This window comes from Oreochromis aureus, linkage group 17 (assembly GCF_013358895.1).
Source record: "Oreochromis aureus strain Israel breed Guangdong linkage group 17, ZZ_aureus, whole genome shotgun sequence".
In the NCBI taxonomy this organism is placed as follows: Eukaryota; Metazoa; Chordata; class Actinopteri; order Cichliformes; family Cichlidae; genus Oreochromis; species Oreochromis aureus.
In genome coordinates, this window is record NC_052958.1 from 14810683 (window position 1) to 14830566 (window position 19884).

Genomic DNA, 19884 nt, shown 5'->3' on the forward strand with positions numbered 1-19884 from the left:
AACAAAGGCTCGGATCATGGCTAAGGTTGTCGTTTGGGGGAAGGTTTACAGAACATGTCGTGTATTCACACATTTAGCAAGCAAAAACACACTCTCTCAAGAAAACCTGTCTCTGCATGCCTGTGTGGTTTTGTGAGGTAAGAGCGTGGATCATTAAATCCTTCTGGAGCGCTGCAGGTCTGCACATATGCAGGACGACTTTCCAGGAAAGCTTTTATTTCCCAACAGCCCCCGCCCCTCTCCCCCTCAAACAACACAGCGTATATCAAGGAAACCCTCAAATTTTTCACACTGAGGCACACATACCTCAGGAGCTTTTTAAAGTAGACTCCACAGTCGTGATGATGGCAGTAATTTCAGGTACCGATTCACCCAAATGCACTGTTTAAGCCAGGAGGACTGGTGAGAGCCTCACAAGTATGACAGCTGTCAGCTCCAGGCCTAATTAATAGAAGGAAGAAGACCCCTGTGAGTGTGCGTGTCGGCCAAGTCCGGGATCACCTTCCAAATCCTCTCCCGATTCTTTGAGCACCGACTGGGTTAAACAGGACAACTGTATCACAGGCAGGGGCATCTCATGATGGACGCTGATGTAACCAAAACACTTTCTTTCAACAAGAATAGGGCAGTTTGCCAAAAAACACTGAAATGACAGATCCCCCCCCCCCGTATTATCAGAGAGGCCCAGTATGTTTTAGCATGGGTAAAATAGCTTCCCTCTAAAGCAAGCCATTTGTTCTCTCGTCCACCATGTTTGCCTCCACTTGGTGCAATGAATCCTGCTGTCACTACTAAGGAATGCAGACATTTAGCCCCCTTCCACTCATATAAACAGATAATCTCTCACACCGTCCTTTCAAACATTCCTCTATAAGGAGGCTTTAAGAGTAGAGTGCACACATGTGTGCACTGTGCTGCAGCCAGACACACTAAAGACTGACAAAGAACAGTGGGACAAAAAAACAACAACAAAAAAAAAAAAAAAACAAGTACAGTACAGCAACATTCCTCAGTAAATCGGAGTTTCACTGTGACTGCCTCTGCCTGCTCCTCCTACTTCCTCTAGAAGGGCCGTCCATCACCCTGGAGAAATGCAGCCAAAGAGAGAGAGAAAAGACCCCCCTCCCCTTCCTGAGCCCAGTCACCCCGCCCAAGCAGATTTCTCTCCCTCCTCCACTTCCTAAATAAACCTGAGACAGTAACGCAGAGCTGAGGGAAAGGGGAGTGTCGCAGACACAGTTCCCAATTACACTAGTGCCAGGAGAGACCATTTAAAGCCACCTTTGGCTAAATCCGCTGCTGTTATGGAAACACATGGAGAGTGGGGTGGGGAAAGCGAGGAACATGCACAGAGGAGGGCGAGCAGACAAACGTGAAAAAGAAATATGGCAAAAAGTGGGTAATAGTAGAAGAAACCGCAGCGTGGAAGTGGTTTACATTTTCTTGGCATCTCACTTCTCCAAATGTGCTCACTGAATAGATTTGCTCATCCTGCTGAGAGCTTTTAAAAATTTTTTTTTTTTTTTACATTTAAAAAAAAAAAAGAAAGAAAAAAGAAAATTACCACAGGCTTAGAGGGCGTGGGGTGGGGGAGGTGTACTTGGGGTATGTCTGACAGTGATGCTGCACAGCCTCGACCTGGGTGGACTCTGGGTGGCAGAGTGGAGCACAGAGCGTAAACCCAGTCTCTCCTTTCTCCTCCTTCCCTCCCTCAGCGAGGGGACACAGTCACGTCATTGTGTGTAGGGGGGAAATAGCTATCCTTTTAAGACAGAACTGCATCGAAGTCGGCGAGGGAAAACACATACCATCACCATCGTATTCAAATGATACTACCACAGAGAGCAGCTTTTCTCTCTCCTCAGTTTATCACCACTGCTCTATGTGCAACAGCATCTTTATTTTTGCAGCCAAGTCGCAGCAGATCATGTTTTTCCTGAAGTGGGAGGAGCAAGAGCAAAATGAGGGATTCCAACTAAATCCCAGGGCCCTCTCTGCCAAGCAGATGTGACTTCACACCATCCTCATAGCTGGCTGCAATGACTCAGCTCGGAAAACGGATAAAACAAACTCCCTACACATACACTCATGTAACAGGAAGCATGACCCAGATGGATTTTTTTTTTCCCTCTGTACCCACCGGGAGACACACGAGATCTGCCTTTTTCTTCATAAATCAGTGTGCTCATGGCTGCCAGCAGCACTCCCTTTGCACTCGAGCGCTGAAGGTGAAGTCATACATCAATACAGCAGGGGATATGGATGTGAGCGTTCACACAAGCAATTTTTGGTGCAACAATAGGAAATGTATTGGTACATGTGAAAACCAAAGGCTCATTAGACTGTTAGGAGCAGTCCGTTTAAATGTCAGGCAACGAGGAGAAGGTATTTATGCAGCTGTTTTCAGGTGCCCTAACTGAGAACTAGTAAATAACTGACTAAAAGGGGAGAGCAGTGTAGCAGCAAGTGCCATGTAAAAATGCTCATTTAAGACCCATTCAAAACAAGTCCTGTAACCTGCCACATGCATTGCTCCTTTAAGACTTTTAATGTGGTTATAAAAGATTATCTGATAAGATATAAGAGAAATAATGACACATTAATGCCACAGTGTATCATAACGCTGTCCACTGTACGCAGTTCAGACAGCGAGCTAGAGCCAGTATGGCAGCAAAGCTGGGACAGCCCTCCTGTAGTCTGAGTAATGTCCTGTACAGGAGATCCCTGGGGGCCCAATCTCTCCATCTCCCTCTCACTGCTGCTTCCAGAGTCAGAGTAATGTATGGCTATGTATGGTCAATGACAAGTCTCTTTAAACATCTGAAAAGTAAAAGTGATGTACTAGTAGGTTTATGAAACTGACCATTCTCATATCCGCATACAAGAAAAGAATATTTTCCACTTTTCAAGGGTGAAAAAAGTCAGCATTTGGAAGCCGGAAGGGTTGGTGGTGACGGTGTTTAAAACTTTCAGTGCTCACATCAAAAACCAAAGTTACACATTACCATCATTACAAAAACCTCTGTTAGGTTTAAACACTAAAAATTAGTCATCTGAGCAAAAATACACAAGTTCAATATACTTCCTGTAAAAATACATTACTTTGAAAGTCATGCTGACTGACAACAGGAAAAAAAAAAGAAAAAATTGTGTTCATGAACACAAACAAATAGGTTGTGCTTTCATGATTATTTTACACCAGGTTTATTTAACAGTGCGATTGTGAGGGCCAATAGGATTCATTTTGTCCCTTGGACTTGGGAGAGCTATCATGATTAGAGACTGAAATGCAAGCACATATGCAGCTGCTTCCTAATTACAGCATTTGGAGAATGCACTTCATAGCTAACTAACATGTGAGCTGTGTGTGTGTGCAGAGAAAATGGGGAGCGGCTACTCAACATCTACAGGGCAAAAAGAACAGTAAGAGCCACTCAGGACCCATTATAACAGTGTTTGATGATCAATTTCACGCTTGGACCGCAGTGTTGTTACATCACCAACGTCGATGACATGGCCCCTCTTTATCCCACAACCCATGAATGCTATTGTAACCCAGGCATAGCAACAGGAGAAGGTTGGGGAGGTGTAGTGGGGCTGTGGCCTCAGTAGCTCTAGCCCTAAAGCCACCTGTCAGGGAGGCAGCTTGCTAGTTTAAAGAGGGATCTGTTACGCCCGAGCTAGCGGCACAAAAACAGGTCACCTGAGCTCTGGCTTCTCCTCCCAGCTGGGATACCATGTGACTGTGCTGGGCTCCTGAGCCAGGCAAGCTTTGTCTCTGGTGTCTGGGCACCGCACATGTGAGATCTCTGGAGACCAGGCAGCAGCTACACAGTTTAGCTCCACATGGTGAACAGACAGTTACTACACAGAGGTGCTACTGTTTCAGGGAATTAATGTCTGGAGATAAAAGAAGGGCACAAAAACAAGAGGGGCTCTTCTTTCTGCCTTGTCAATACATCAAGACACCAACAGACATCCTGTGCACTTGTCTGCTTTCTTTATTGGCCCTCTCTCTCTCTCTATTGCATAGTACGGTGAAAAAAAAAATTAAACAGTTTTCCACTTAGTGTGTGGCTTTTTGATGGCACAAGTCTGCCATGGGGGTCAGGGTGAGAGGAAAGGTGCGTCACCTGAGACTGCCATGTCTCCAAGCTGCCTGGCTAGAGCACTCTGTCCCTATGGCAGAGGGAGAGTGGCACCTCACCTCACCATCTCTGTTAACACAGTAAACAAACACACGCTTTCCTGCACAAGGCCACCAGGCACACACAGAGCCAATCGGGAATTTAACACTGCCTGGTCTGATATGCTGTGGACAGAGGGGAACACCACAAAAAAAAAAAAAAGAAAAAGAAAAAAAAAAGAGGATGAGTGTTTGAACAGAGGCCTCTGCTCCTTTACAAGAACGAGCAAGACGGCTTGGGATTTTGTGTATTAAGTAGCAAAGACTAATTAGCCATGATAGTGCCTTCTAATTCACCTAGTAGTAAAAACACCTCCACAGAGAAGATCTTTTAACACTTACTCTTATTGACAAATTGAGTTCATTACAGCATCAGATCATATACTCCCAGAGGTTTGGAGGGGTCCTCCTGGTCTTACACTTAAGTCTGCATTAAGGTTGAAAACAATAAAAAGTGCGCACACAGGCAAAATACAACCTGGCAGTCTTGATCCAACCCACAAGACCCTAAAAGGAAAACAATCCACAGCCGAAAAATCCAATAAGAGGCAACGTTATTCTGAGGAATGACAACTGTGGGTATGTACTGCTACTGAACTCATTTCCAATGCTATGTCTTTCGTCACTGGCCTATGCAGTGGGGTATAACAGAAAATTGGCGTAGGCTCATTTAAAGGCTGAGTTAGGTGGGTTTTTTATGTTGTCATGTAAATATTTTCACTATAACCTTTAACTGTGTTTTGATTCATACTTTAGTATATGAATGGCCCTTTATTTGTTCAATTTAAGTCACTGTCACCCTGATTTAAAGTGGGTTGATAGTTTATTAAGAAAGACCTGATGCTTTCTCTGACATGGAAGATGTTCTACTTTACACAACGTAACAAAATGATCAGGGGTAAAGGACACAAAAAAAAGCTTCTTGGCAAGAGTCATGAAGAGGCATTTGAGCTGAACAAAGTGCCAGAGTTTTTCCCACAGGGTGAAGTAGAGGAAAGGACAGCTGTGCCATGAGCTCAAAAAAGTATCCCGGAAACTGGCTTTGACTTGTTTCCCTCCACATTTTAATTTTGGATTCCCCAGAAAACTAATGCACAAAATTACGTTGTCTGACATGAAAAAAACGAAGCCTACACAGAACATATTAGTATTACAGTTAATTTAAAACATATCCTGTTACACGGGAGAGTACCGAGGCAGTCTGCAAGACTGCTATGTGACACGATCCAGGCAATGTTTTCCTTACTACCAAATACTTGGCATTAAGTGTTGTGCAACTGTACGGTATTGTATTATGTGAGAAAACATAAATATCACTCCCACACTGACTGAGACATACCCAGCGTTTTACAGCACCTAATAAAACTGATTTCATCTGAACATAAAGTGCAAAAGCACGGCTATCTCTTGTGACTCTCCACTTGCACTCACCAGAAGAGAATCACTAAGACTATTAGAAGAAAAAAAACATGTAGGGTTCAGTTTACTTAAGCTCAATGACAGGAAAAGCGACATTCTCTGTGGCTTAATTACATGCAGAACAATTTCCCCCAAACCGTTTCTGAGCCAGGAAAATTCCCGCATATGTATTTAAATTTACAATTCTACCCATCACAGCTAACATATTCAGACCCTTAGAACACTGGGTGCACTTCTGTCACACTAAAGAGAATGAAGAGGAAATGAAACCCACTATGGTGATGGAGAAACTGCATAATATTGTTTACGGTTCTCAGGTGAGATGCGGCAAAAAGAGCAAGTCTTCCATCTAATGTCCTTTGATGTCGTTGCGTTTTTGCACCGTTTTGAAACTTGAAAAGTACACCAACATGCTCCTCCTATGTCAAACAAAAGTGTCGGATTTTCTGTGGTAACACCAACAGTGCCCCAGCATTAAAACTCAAGCAAATCTCCCAAGAAGTGACGCACGTTACAGGGGTGCTATGTAATTCGTTTTGGGAACAGGAAACAGCACCAGTAATTATTACCACAGCAAGGCAAAAAGCGCAATGATGCCGACGTATGATCCGGATTCTTTCACGCTATTATAAGCCCAACTTAAATACAAAATAAATAAATATCATGTGTTGTGTAGTTGCTCCTCACTGAGTACGTCGGCGCTGCAGTCAGTCCCCGTCGATAGGGGTGTGGAGGGTACAACGTTGCTATTATGCTACCACAACACCCTGGCGCTGTCGCCATTTTCATAGCGCTTTTTCTCTGGACGGCGAGACAACCGTGTAGACAAGGGAGCCTCGCCATGGGAAGAACCCCCCCCCCCCAAGAATGCATTCAATCGCCTTTCACACACTCTACCTTGAGTATCACTCTGTCGGTACAATTTTTGTGTTGTTACAAGTAGGGGTTTGCGTGAATTCGTCGAAAGCGAGGCCAGCGAGCTAATCGGCTAGCACTGGCCTCTAAAAGTGTAATGTTAGAAGGCTACATAAGAGGAGCAAGGCCTTTTTTAATTTGAATGTTAGCAGAAAATACGGGGAATCTCTTCAAATCTGTGCCGTGAAGAGGCCAAAAATAGCCTCGGAATGTAACGACGACAAACAGCGTTTAGTTAGCACAGCGAACTAGCCGACACGAATTAATACGCTGCTTGTCAGACAGGAAAGAGCGACAACATCCGCGTTAAGACACAAAAACACCACCACCAAAGCTGATTGCGCATTCACACGGTTATACCAGGTGAGGGGAAAGCGACAAATTTCCTTCATTTGTTTAATTCTGCGTAGCTTGAATCGCTAGTACAGCTGGAGTAGATGGGGCGAGATGCCCAAAAGGAACATCCCCTCCCCCACGCTTTGCAGCATTTGAACCCAATACACCCTGAATCTAAATTAAGTGATCATCGCGAAATGCACTTCTAAGTCAGAGTGTAACAAAAGAAGAGTCGCCAGTTTCTCTCCGTTTGACACCGGACGTGCTATCAACTTCTTTATAAAGCCTGCGACATTACTGCGTAAGAACAACTTCATAAAAATCGGTGTAGCTGCATGTAAAAATGCTTTATTTTCTTTCGGGGCTTTTTTCAACGCATGAACGGAAATAATGTTTCCGTTCGATGGCTAAAGAGATGCCGCTACTGCCACGGATTCAAGCTTTAAAAAAAGAAAAGAAAAACACTCATGAAATAATACCGTTTTCATTGACCTATCGCATCTGCTGATAGACCGTACGTGCAGTAGTTTAGCTGATTAAGAATAAAGCGGTTGTATTCGAAGGGCATTATTTACACCCACAAAAAGGCACGAAAGTGTGCGCAATATGGCCTGCAGTGTCACTGTGTCAAACTAGACAAGAGACTCCCTATCTGGCTCCACTTATCCCGAGTCAACGTGCAAAAAACGGCTGTAAAACCGTTGCTTTTAAAGATTTTAAAGGCAGCTCACGGTTGGCAGCCTTGAATGTTGTTGACTGGACGAAGGGGTGTGAGGTACACTTGTCTCAATGTTTCTGGTGTTAAGGCAGATTTTTTTTTTTTAAACAAGGTGATCACTTGTAAATAATATTTACCTGATAACTTTGTATGACGTCTCGTGTATTGCCTCACTATCGGCGAGTAGTCAGTGTCAGGCTAATTTGAGCTAGTAGCATGCGCTAGCTAGCAAGTACTGTTGGCTTGCGAACTTGATACTCACACAGCCACTTGCGTCATTTACTTAGCAGGTTTTTGAAAAAGAAATATGAATATGGTAAATATGAACGAAAACCACTTGCCACTTTACGGCCTAATGATGTCGAGCAGTCCGCTTTGGAAGCTAAACTCAGCTGGTTACTGGCTTACGGTTAGCCAGCATCAGCATGATGTGCCTGGCCAGCTAACTAAAAGCCAACAATACCCTCTTTCCAAGTCGGATTTCACTAATACTTAATGCAGTTTACTCACCGTTTTATGTCCACTCTGGAGGATCTGAGTAGCGAATAAGGGGACCTGGGTAAGACCCCCGTCGCTTTCCACACAGCTTCCACAACCAAAACAATACTTCTGTACACACACACACACTGCGGATCTCTGGCCAAGGTTTAAAATGTTTGTATTTAAACGTGTCCTCTAAAGACTCCTCTTCTGAGAGGGGGATTCCCTTGCCTCTTGTTTAAACGCGGGGACCCCAAATGTAGCTAGAAAATCAATTCGAAACTGCTAAAACTGTGCCCTAGTCAACGGACACTTTTAGAAATTAGATCCCCTCAAAACCAGTCTCTTTTCCCTTTGCAAAAATGGCGGCCCTACCAGGACTGCCTTGACTCCGCCTCTTCTCCGTTCCTCACTCCCTCTCCATCGCTAAACCCGAGCTCCGCCTCCACACACTGCGGGGCTTACAGTCCCCATTTCACAGGGGCGCCGTGACCGTGCTCGGCGCGCGTCCACCTCGACGATTCCTCAAGAGGGCTGCCGTTTGTGTCGGTAACGCTACGGAGTAAATTTATCCTGCGCTATTTAGACGATGCCCGTCAAATTAAAATGGACAGTATGTCTGGAATCATTTTAAAATGCAAATTAAATGTGCAGATTCTGAAAGATAGCGCGTGAACCTTTTTCTTTTATTTTTTAAACAGCTTGTTTATAACGCCATTGCTATCTCCAAGATCATGTTTTGAAAGTGAAGTCAGCTGTGGGAATGCTATTATCTGGAGGTTTTGTTTAAACTAATTGCTCTTTTCCCCTCCTGTTTCCTCCTCTTCCTCTCAGGATAAGAAGAAGCGATAGCCTGCAGCCTCTTAATGGGGATTTTACCTCAACACGACCCCACATAGGAAGTTTACATCAAGTGCAAATGCTACAGTAGCTATAACCTAGTAATTTGCTTTTCGTTTGCTCTTATATTTGTTTAAAATACACGAAAAGTAACACTTGAGCAGTCTGAGTAGATCAATCCACAATGTTATTATTAATTTACAAAAGACTATATAAATAGCCCACAGCCTGTTAATGGGGATTTTACCTCAACCGGGGCCCACATAACAATAACTGGCACATAATATTATGTGCCAGTTTGGTTTTTGGATTTTTTTTTATTTTTTTTTTTTGTAATAAACATTTAAAGCAACAGCTGAGCAGTCCCGTCTGAGTAGGTCAATCCACGTTTTTATTATCACGTCTAAGAGCAAAACAACATACATATAAAAAGCCTGCATTTGCAAAATCCTTTATTTTACCCACTGGCACTGGCTGCAAAGAAGCACCCAAATCCGCTACCCCAACTCAGTAGGAGGCAACTAAGCTGTTATGTAACCCCTTACACAAGACATTTTCTATATTAAACTGATATTAGGAATGAATACCCTGTGAAACATAGCGCACTGAGATTTTAATCATCAATAACTAACACCTGGCGAGCAGGAGAACACTTTGAGGGCCTTATAGTCAATAAACATGGAAGAAATCAGTAAGTAAATACAAACTTAAAGGCTTGGAGGACACATCAACTCACTTCAGTCCCATTTACAGACTTGCACAAATCTGAGTTGCTCTTCATTTTCATTTAGTATTTAGTAGTGGATATCCGTTTTATGGCCGGTAATTATTATCAAGGAGACTCTACAGTTAACGGCCCGTTTATTACTGGGTGTAAGCTGTAAAAGTCATCAGTGCACTTGGAGATTCTAGTAGTTTCCCCACAAATTTTATTATGATTGTGGTGAATCTGTTACGGCCCCCTGTCCAGAAACATGTCTGTAGAAATCCCTTTGACATCATATGTTCACAGAGGATGTTCTCATCGTTTCCATTTATCCACCCTCCCCCACCCTAAAACCGCATCCATTCGCGCATGCGCCCTCTTGCAGGACCGCTGCAACGGCTGGTGCACGGGCAGACGGGTTCGTTTGATAAAAAGTCGGGGGGAGGACGGAGGCAGAAAATTCTAGAAATCGTCACCCGCTTCAAACGGAAATGTTCGTAAACGGCTAGAGTGGAGGTTCCAGCGATAAATCTGCCCCTGTCTTGTTTTCTTTTTAATTTTTTTCTGGGAGCGGATGTCATTTATGCCGTAGTGCCCACCAGCATCGTGTTGTCGGTCCGAAGATCCAATCTCTCCTAGATTAAGACGGTGGCGCACAGTTGGTGGGGGATTAGCAGTGGTCCATAAGCAACTGATGAAAATGGTCATTTTTGAGAAATGGTTGGTTTCTGATGACATCATGCAGTTAGTATTTGTGGGCGGGCTCTGAGCTGCGAGGGGAGAGGGGCGCAACCGGAGAGCAGCTACTATCAGGCGCCATTAGGTAACAATGTCAAATTAAGTTTTAAGTGTGTGTGGTGTAAAGAAACACCCAAATTAACACTTAAAAGCGATGACATTTCTGTGTACATCGCGTGGAAAAGGACTACCAACAAAAAGCGATAAACGGCAGCTTTCTTCCCTGAAATGAAGTCGGTTGTCGTTTGAGAACAAGATGGCGTCGATGACTTTTTTTTTCTGTTTGCCCTCAGTTCGAGCACTTCTGGGCGGCGGCGCCGTGCGCGTTCTCGCCAATGTGATATTATTTCCTGTTTTCGTATCCTGCAAAGTTCAAGTTCTGGTTTAATTTACAGGCTCCGCAAACCAAGGGGTGCACATACGGTTTTACATTTGTTTGTGGCTAACGGACAAAAAGTTGATTTTTTTTCTCGCCACGGAAATATAACGTATGAACCTCAGTTTGAAATCAGTCCATAATTGTCAGTGCTGGTGATCTTTAGTTACTCAAGCACTTCATTTGCCTCTGTTTGCACATCAACAAACACTTCAACTTCAACAAAAGTGGATACGTTTAATTTGTAACTCAAAAACATTCAGCGACACCACCCGGACTACATCTGTTTAGCTTTTGACCCCATCTAGTGGCACAGCCAGGGGACTTACATACCCTTTCATCTAGCTTTCTATAAAGTGGAAATTGGGTTTTTTGGGTATAGTCTTATGTATTTCAGTTTTAATGTAGAACAGTAGTTTGACACAATGATAATATGAGTAGCCTACTTTTTGCATCACTGTCATGTATTAGTTAATTTTTTTTTTAGCTAAGTCATATATTTACATAAAGACAAACGTAAATATTCTAAATAAATTCCATTGTCTGAGACTGCGAAATCATATCGTGATATATCGTGACAAAAACCCTCATTGCTTCACTTCACATCAGAGCCTGTGGGGTATTATCCTTACAAGTTGGATTTTTAAAAAGGAAGTACTCATAATTTAATCCCAGAACCACCATATAATAAGAAGCATCTGGACTTCGAAAAGATGAAACCTCATCTACTCAAAGGCATTTTCTGTAAGGCTGTGACCATATCAGATTAACCAAAAAAAGAAAAGAAAAGAAAGAAAGCATAATAACGGCGTTATTGTTGCAATGTTCAGAGAAACTTACAAAAGAGTTGTGGTGAGGCCAATGGTTACATTAGTCTTTGTTGAGTGTTTATTGCATCTTTTTTTTGGTGAATTAAATTAACCCGAAATGCAAGTACACGGAGGTGGAGAGTGAATCTTTAACCCTGATTATACAACAGTGTACAAACATGGCAGATGGATGGCCTTCCCTGAGCCTGGTTCTGCCAGGGGTTTCTTCTTGATAAAAAGGAGTTTGTTTTTTTTCCCCTACTGTCGCCAAGTGCTTGCACATAGGCATCATTGGATTGCTGGGGCTTTTTCTAATATTGTAGGGTCTCTACCCAACAATATACAGCATTTTGAGGTGACTGTTGTGAATTTGTGCTAAATTAATTAAATGCAATTGAATATCAAACTGAAAGATAAGGATTGGTATGTGATTATCGTATCATTACTCATTTATTCGAGTTAGCTGCAGTGTGGTGAGGTGGCTCAAACCATATAAAGTGAGACCAGTTCTTTGTTTGTTTGTTTTTATCTGACAATAAACAAAACAAAAAAAAAAACTTATGTTTTTTTAATGTGTTATTGTGATATAAATCTGAGAAAATTTCAGAATTCTTCTTGCACTTTTTAGTGTTATGATTTTCTCCTAAATGTATCATTTCAGCCTCATAAATTATATGGGTCATTGATTTATTTAACTATTAAATTAAATCTAAAATGGCCCTAATAGACCAGTGTACTCATGACCTAAATTAAATGGGGTTTATTCAGTACCAGTGAGCACGTCTTGTGTGTTATTTTCTAATTGGCCGCTAACGATGGAATTAGTGTCACTGCTGTTAGGCAAATACAATCTACAGAGGAAACTGGGCTAAATACAATATCAGTTTTTCTTATTATTAATCATGTCCAAACCATCTCAGCCTTGCCCCTGTGATCCTCAGCTGTCCCTCTGAAGTACTCATTTCTAATCCTGTCCATCCTCCCAACAAAATGTTCACGTTTTCAGCTCTGCCACCTCTTGCTCCACCTCCTTGTTGGGAGGCTACTATCTTGTAAACGTTCCCTTTATACTGTTGCTGCTATCCTTTTGTCACAAATCACCACTGACACTTGCCTGCACCTTCTTCACCCTGCCTGCACCCTCTTTTTCACCTCTTTCGTGCACAGGTATTTAAATTCGTCCACTTTCACTACGTCTAGTGCCTCTTCACTGTCGTTCAAACGCTAAAAATTACATTGTAATTAGATTAAAATGTAAAACTTTACATATTACTACAACTCAAATAAAATCTGAGGATGTCACAGCCCAGCTGGGTAAAACTTCATTTGGCCTTGTCAACAAAAGGGGGCGCTCTGAAATATAACACCCCTAACTTTCTGTCCAATCACACCTGGCGTTGTTTGGAGGTCGCTTGTTGACAAGGGGAGAAGGTGACTTCTCAGCCAGCGGAGTAGCGTCTAATCTAGGTCTTTACAGAGTCTCAGAAACGCTGGATTTTTGATAGAAAAGCAGCCATGTCTTCATTTGGGAGGGCACTGGGAGTCCTTCGGACCGGAGCGCGACTGCTGCGACGCGAACCCGCGAGAATAACGAGCAGAAAGTAAGCCGTTAGCACGCTAGCTACTCTGTTAGCTTCAGCGGTTAGTAGCTAGCACGGCGATACATTCAAACCAGCGAAGTCTGAAACACGTCAAAGTAGTTAGGTTGCTTTCTGCATTATTTAACTTGAGTTAATGTGTGCTTCTGTTTTTTTTAACACTATCTGTGTGTCAGGGCGAGTGGCGGACCGCACATTGAGCCACAGTACAGACAATACCCGCAGCTGACGAAGAAGCAGAAGTTTGAGTCGGAGCTTATCAGTGGTGTCATGTGGTTCTGGATCCTTTGGCACTGCTGGCATGACCCTGATGCGGTTCTGGTGAGTAGACACGGTGTAAACAGTAATGTGAAAATGAAGGACGGCTGTAGTCCAGAATAACGCTGCAAAACCAGGTCAAATCAGGCAGAATCACAGAGGCCTATATGTATTTATACATACAGTACTGTTAAAAAGTAATTGTTACTCCTGTTAAATCATTTCATTAACTGTCACCAATCGCCAAACTAGAACCTGCCATAAAGTAATGTAGGCTCAAAGATCTCAAAAAGCAACACATCATGCTGCCATTTAAAGTAACACACGAACAGCTGAGAAACAAACTGATGGAAAGGGTTATAAAGCCATTTCTAAGACTTTAGGACTCCAGTGAACCACAGTGAGAGCCATTATCCACAGATGGACCAAATTTCCTCCAAGAACACCTCAATGACTAATCCAGGAGGTAACAAAAGAACCCAGAACAACATTGAAAGAACCACATGCTTACTTGGCATTGCAATGCCAAGAGTTCATGATTTACCGATAAGAAAGCGACTGTGCAAAAATGGCATCCATGGGAGAGTCGCAAAGTGAAAACCACTGCTGAATTCTGAAGTCTTGTCTCACATTTGCAAAAAAAAAAATCTTGATCATCCTCAAGATTTTTTTTTTTGAAAAAAAAAAAAAATTTCTGTGGACTGACGCGCAAAAAGCTAAACTTCAAGAAATTTTGAGCCTTGTTACGTGTGGCATAAAACTGATCTCTACCAGAAAATCCTGAAGGAGAATGCCCAGTCAGCATTTCATGCCCTGAAACTCAAGCATGCTTGGGTTATGCAGCAAGACAATTATCCAAAACACACCAGCAGGTCCACCTCTGAAGGGCTTTCACAGTGATTTAAAAAGCTCAAGGGTTGCACAATCATTAGGTTTAGATGGGCATTACTGGATAAAGTTTTTCTCTCGCTTAAGGAATGAAATAATTTTAAAACTACAACTTGTATTTATTCTGGTTATTTTTGTTTAATATTAAAATTTTATTTAAACTGAAACATCTAAGTCTGGCAAATATGCAAAAAATAAGAAATTGGAAGGGGGCAAATACATTTTCACAACACTGTATGCCTACCTATTCATGCAGCGATTAAATTAGCCCACTGGTTCTTGAACTCTTTTTAGTCACTAACAATAAAAAGCAATCAAAGTCTAATTTTAGTTGAGACAGTTACCACAGTAGCAGTCGTTTGATTCAACAATCAAAACTCAGAAATATTCATTCATCCTAGTTTGACTTCGCTTTTTTCACCTCGATCAAACTGCCCCATCCACGGTGTCTCCTTAGGCACCACAGTCTAGTGTGCATACAGGTGATACAGATACAGCTTTTTGTTATCACATTAATGATAACCTGCTTCAAAGTAGGTTACGTTAGAGAGAAGACAAAAACAGGAGTGAAAACACCACCTACTGACAAATTAACTCTGGGAAATGGCATCACCAACGTTTGAAGATCCTATGGACTTAAGAACCCACGGTTAGAGCTCAAAGTTCATTTCAGTCTAGTTATAATAATAATAATAATGATAATAATGATAATAATAATAATAATAATTATTATTATTATTATTATTATTATTAATTAATTTTATTTATGAGCGCCTTTCAAGTCACCCAAGGACACTTTACAATAGGATAAAACACTTAGTAAAACAATGGCAGAATAAGAACAATAAAACAAAAGCACAAGCTAAAATTAACAAACAGTGGATTCACAGTGAATATGCAGATTTGAACAGATGAGTTTTGAGTTGGGACTTAAACTGGGGGAGAGAACCAATGTTTCTTATTTCTGGGGGTAGAGAGTTCCACAGCCTGGGAGCAGAGCAGCTGAAAGCTCTGCTTCCCATGGTGGTGAGGCGGAAGGAAGGTACAGCAAGCTGGCTAGAAGAGGAAGATCGAAGTGAACGGGCAGAACAGGTAGTGGTTAACAGGTCAGAAAGTTAAGGAGGAGCGAGCTTATGAATGGCCTTGAAGGTGAGCAGAAGAAGTTTGAATATTATCCGGAATTTCACAGGGAGCCAGTGAAGTTCCTGAAGAACAGGGGTGATGTGCTGGTAGGAGGGGGTTCTGGTGATAATTCGAGCAGCAGAGTTCTGAACCAGTTGAAGCTTATGGAGGGATTTTTGGGGGAGACCATGCAGAAGAGAATTGCAGTAGTCAATACGGGAGGTAACAAGACTGTGGACAGGAATGGATGTAGACTGGGTGGAAAGAGAAGGAAGCAATCTGTTAATGTTACGTAGATGGAAGTAGGCAGAACGGGTGAGATTATTGATGTGAGATTTATAGGAAAGTGAACTGTCTAGGATGACACCAAGGCTCTTAACCTGAGGAGAAGGGAAAACTGTGGAGTTAACTCTGGGAACAAATCTATGTAGACCGACAGTTCTGAACAGCAGCTGCCTCAAGGCGCATCAGGAGTGTCTGAAGTCTTTCTTTCTCTGAGCACAAGGAAGAAATTTGTGCATATCCAAGGTGTGAAACTTGATCTGTTTAAACATTGTAGTACTCTCAGATCTCCTGACCATGAGGGTGCGAATATAGGTGCACCAGTACATCGACAGCTTTGCTTTGATGCTCGGCTCACTCCACTGTGAAGGTCTGGTACAGCACACAGATTACTGCTGATGCTGCACCTTCCCATCACTTGTGAGTAAGATCCCAAGATACTTGAATCACTCACAGCTTGGAGCAACTTTCCTCCTTTATTAACCAAGAGGGAGCAGCCAACCCTCAGTTTCCCAGGAGAGAGCAATGGCCACACTCAGAGGTGCTGACTCTCATCAGGGGCTAACCATCATGTAAAGTCATGTGATCTGGGTAATGAGAAAGTCACTAGTATGAGCGGCTGAAATGAATTTCCCCATAGGCTGTTTTTATGCTCACCGCAGCAAGTTTTTATAGTAAAATAAAACTAAACTAAATATAAAAAAAACATTCTAGTGAACCCTTTAACCCCTAACCCATCGCTGCAGACAGGTTTTTGCAACATTTTTTGAACGGTTTGCGCAATGTAAAAAAATCCTATGGTTTCACTGTGCTTTTCAGTGATATTGGAGTCATTACAGTAATCCTAAGCACCGTGCCACAAGATGAAGGTTTAGAGAGAGTTCGACGGAGTTGCGCAGAAAACTGGCATTTTGTCAATATTTTAGTGCCAGTATTGTCTGAGTGGCGACACCTATCATTCAAGAGAACGCTGAATGTTGCAGTGGTGGTGTGTGAAGTGATACTTTAAGATGCTCAAAGTAGAGCTGCCCACCTTTGGAGGCTTTCGGTGCACGCCCAGATCCAGAGCAAAACCCAGGAACTGCTGGGAGGGCTTGCATAGCGCAATACCTCTAGATCACACAGGAGGAGCTGGAAACTGTTGCTTACTGTAAACCTACCTTCGGATACATGGAAGATGCTCAGGTTGCTCAGGTCTGACACTGTGTGTCACAGAGGGATATTTATTTGAAGAACACTGAATATTTCCTTTGATAAACAGCCTACAGATCAGTTTCCTAATCTGTGTTCTGTTAATTGCAATGCTTGTAGTCTGAAAGGCAGGAGATTGGCACCAAACATAAAAGCAAACTGAGCGTAAATGTGGTGCTGATGACCGCTTCTAAACTTGTGTTCACCATAAGATACCTAACCTGGTTAAAGGAGAGCCACCTTCATGACACCAAAAACTCAGACTTTAAGCTCAACGTAGCTCTTTAAGCTATTAATCTTAATAATAATGCATTGGATTTATATAGCGCTTTTCAAGGCACCCAAAGCGCTTTACAATGACATTATTCATTCACGCTCACATTCACACACTGGTGGAGGCAAGCTACAGTTGTAGCCACAGCTGCCCTGGGGCAGACTGACAGAAGCGAGGCTGCCATATCGCGCCATCGGCCCCTCTGGCCAACACCAGTAGGCGGTAGGGTAAAGTGTCTTGCCCAAGGACACAACGACCAGGACAGAGAGGCCGGGGATCGACCCGGCGACCTTCCGGTTACAGGTGCCCTTCCGGTTACAGGTGCCCTTCCCAACCCCCTGAGCCACGGTCGCCCCGGTCGCATCTTGCTTTGTAGCACATCCCCATAGGGAGATGATGTAATAGTGTGGAGGAGGCACGCTAAACTTTAATCCCAATCACTCTTTCCATCCCTTTATGGCCACAGTTCAGCACTTCTAACCAGTGAAAGTCCAGGAGAATCCAGTTAAGGAGAGTTTGGATGAGGTAGTACAGGAGCATGAAAGTACAGCTGATAATCTGCATTAGTTATGTGGTAGAATTATGTCGAACCACAGCTGTGTCAGTATGGCATTCCTAATAAAGGGTTTGCTGTGCACAGACTTGCCAGGAACAGGATTTTATTGATATAATTTGATTGAGTTAATTGATTAAGATTCATCCCTCCTCTGCAGGGTCACTTCCCTTGGCCGGATACTTCTGAATGGACAGATGAGGAGCTCGGTATCCCTCCAGATGACGAGGAATAAGGTGATTTATCCAGTTTCCAAGCAAATGCCCAACAGGACAGCAGTTAACTTTCACAACATGCTGTTCAAATGTAAAGTGGATGACTAGCTCACGGTGTAAAAGTCACAACAGATGACTGGAATCTGCTCTAATTGTTTCAGCCTTTGAAACTAAAAGTAGAGGTTTTGGCAAGTTGTGTTTTGGGGGTTTTTTTTGTTTGTTTGTTTTTCTTTAAACAAGCCTTTCTGAAACATAATGCCCTTCTACTTTATTTGAAATCTATGACGTAAAAAGTAAATTAGGGAATCTGCAAACTTGGGCACTTAGTTGATCCATGGGCTTCTCCAGATTCATCAAAAGATTGAAAAGAGATCCTGCATGGCTTCAGTTCAGTACGTGTGCCTAAGATGAGAGGGCATTTCCTTTTTTTCTTCTTTTTTTTGGGGGGGAGGATGTGCAGACTTGTCTGAAAGGTTTAAAAAAAAAACACTTTGACACTTCAAATCGAACAATTCTGATGTTTTTGTCATGTAACATCTACATACACATGCAGGCACTTAGCACTTTGAGGATGTTTGAAAGGTGGTGGCATCTCTCATGTGATATAGATAAACATTTATATATTTAGTCTTGATTTGTGTAAATAATTGTCATCCTCACTTGCGTTGGACTAGCACTTTAAGATGTTATGAAAGTTCAATGTACAAAAACTTGTATTTGTTTGGAATAGTGGGGTCATTGAAACAGCTGTAAAGTTTTAACTAAGTCTGTAAAAGTGAGAGTGGTGCACAGTAATTTTTACATGATAGGAGAAGCAGTCAGATTTGTGAAGAGCTCTGGATAATTTTGGGATATTTTGCACACTTCGTTCTGGAAATGCTTTTTAGGTGAGCGCTGCGTGGGTGGAGCAGTCGGACACCTCCCTGAAGTTGAGGGCTGCAGTGCAGCTGTGAAAACCTCCAGTTTCATATGATTACTTAAATGCCATTGCTGTAACCTCAGAAGCAGCTGTAGTTCAGTCTGAACCCTGCAGAGGGCAGTGTTGTAAAGGTTTACCTTAAACCTGTTGCACACCTGGTTCAACTGAGGTTACACTCACAAAGTTATTTACAAGGACGGGTGTATACGGTCTATTTTTGGGTCTTACTTTATATTGTCAAGCACTATATAAACTTAAATATTAACCTTTAAGTGACACGTTTGGCCACTTAAAAGAATTACCCCAGGTGCACCAGGCTAATGTAGTGTAATACATGTAATTAATCTTACAGGTTATCGTAGTCAGTGTGAGGGGTGCTGATGGTAGTGACATGGTGTCTGCAGACAGGCATCGTCAGCACATTATGTTCAAGCAGGGCAACTTCATGAAGGGTGTAAGCTGTTTTTAGACTGGTTTTATTCATATAAACCATTATTTTACTTATAATTTAGTAATAATATTGTTTATTTGAAAAGGTACCACTTCACTTTAGTGTACCTAATAAAGTGTGTTTCTTGTTTGCAGGTCACCACAAGGGATGTGGTTTGCTGGGCGAGTCTTCGGGCTGTTCTGAAAGTCATTGTTGTACATAGACTTAATAAAGTTATCTTTAAATTAAAACAGGAAGACCAGCACGTCATTTCATTACTTTTATTTATTTACACGCAATTTCTGAAATGCATTAACAGTGTCACAGTTAGCCAGTGTTTGTATATTTCAAATCATAAGCCATTTAAATCTGGAAAAAACCATTGCAAGAACCAACACATATTTAATTAAAAAAAAAAAAATTGCTGAGAGCTGCATTTCAAGCAGAAGGAGAGGGACAAATACTACAGCTTATTACAAACCCTGCCTGCGGGCCAGTTCGTGTTTTTATTCTGTGAGTTAGCATGCAAAGACTTCAAAGATTAAAGTGTAGTGTAAAAGAAAAAGGAGGGGTACAAAGGAAACACTCAGTTTTTTATGTTAATTCTGTGTTTTGGATCTCATCACTCACC

At 42.3% G+C, this 19884-nt stretch overlaps 2 protein-coding genes across 7 annotated transcripts in view; one reads left to right on the plus strand and one right to left on the minus strand.

The window, feature by feature from the left end:
• The window catches only part of kmt2e (lysine (K)-specific methyltransferase 2E), a 28852-nt gene extending 20408 nt beyond the window's left edge, over positions 1-8444 (minus strand). For 4 of the 6 annotated variants that reach the window (XM_031758180.2, XM_039601008.1, XM_031758173.2 and 1 more), the window contains exon 1: positions 8085-8421. The gene's annotated coding sequence lies outside the window, so the exon portion shown is untranslated. The other 2 variants (XM_039601006.1, XM_039601007.1) reach the window with 2 other exon arrangements.
• Positions 8445-12902: 4458 nt separating this feature from the next.
• ndufb2 (NADH:ubiquinone oxidoreductase subunit B2) lies at positions 12903-19507 on the plus strand. The gene is made up of 4 exons (XM_031758153.2): positions 12903-13124; positions 13298-13442; positions 17850-17925; positions 19409-19507. Exons 1-3 carry the CDS (start codon positions 13039-13041, stop codon positions 17922-17924), a joined length of 306 nt encoding a protein of 101 aa, XP_031614013.1. The 5' UTR covers positions 12903-13038; the 3' UTR covers position 17925; positions 19409-19507.
• Positions 19508-19884: the final 377 nt, after the last annotated feature.

Excerpts from the sequence above, each read along its gene's own strand:
- ndufb2 (XM_031758153.2), top strand. The coding sequence starts at position 13,039 with ATGTCTTCATTTGGGAGGGCACTGGGAGTCCTTCGGACCGGAGCGCGA. Across the intron at positions 13,125-13,297 it reads GCGAGAATAACGAGCAGAAA|GGCGAGTGGCGGACCGCACA; the intron begins GTAAGCCGTTAG and ends TCTGTGTGTCAG. Across the intron at positions 13,443-17,849 it reads ATGACCCTGATGCGGTTCTG|GGTCACTTCCCTTGGCCGGA; the intron begins GTGAGTAGACAC and ends CCTCCTCTGCAG.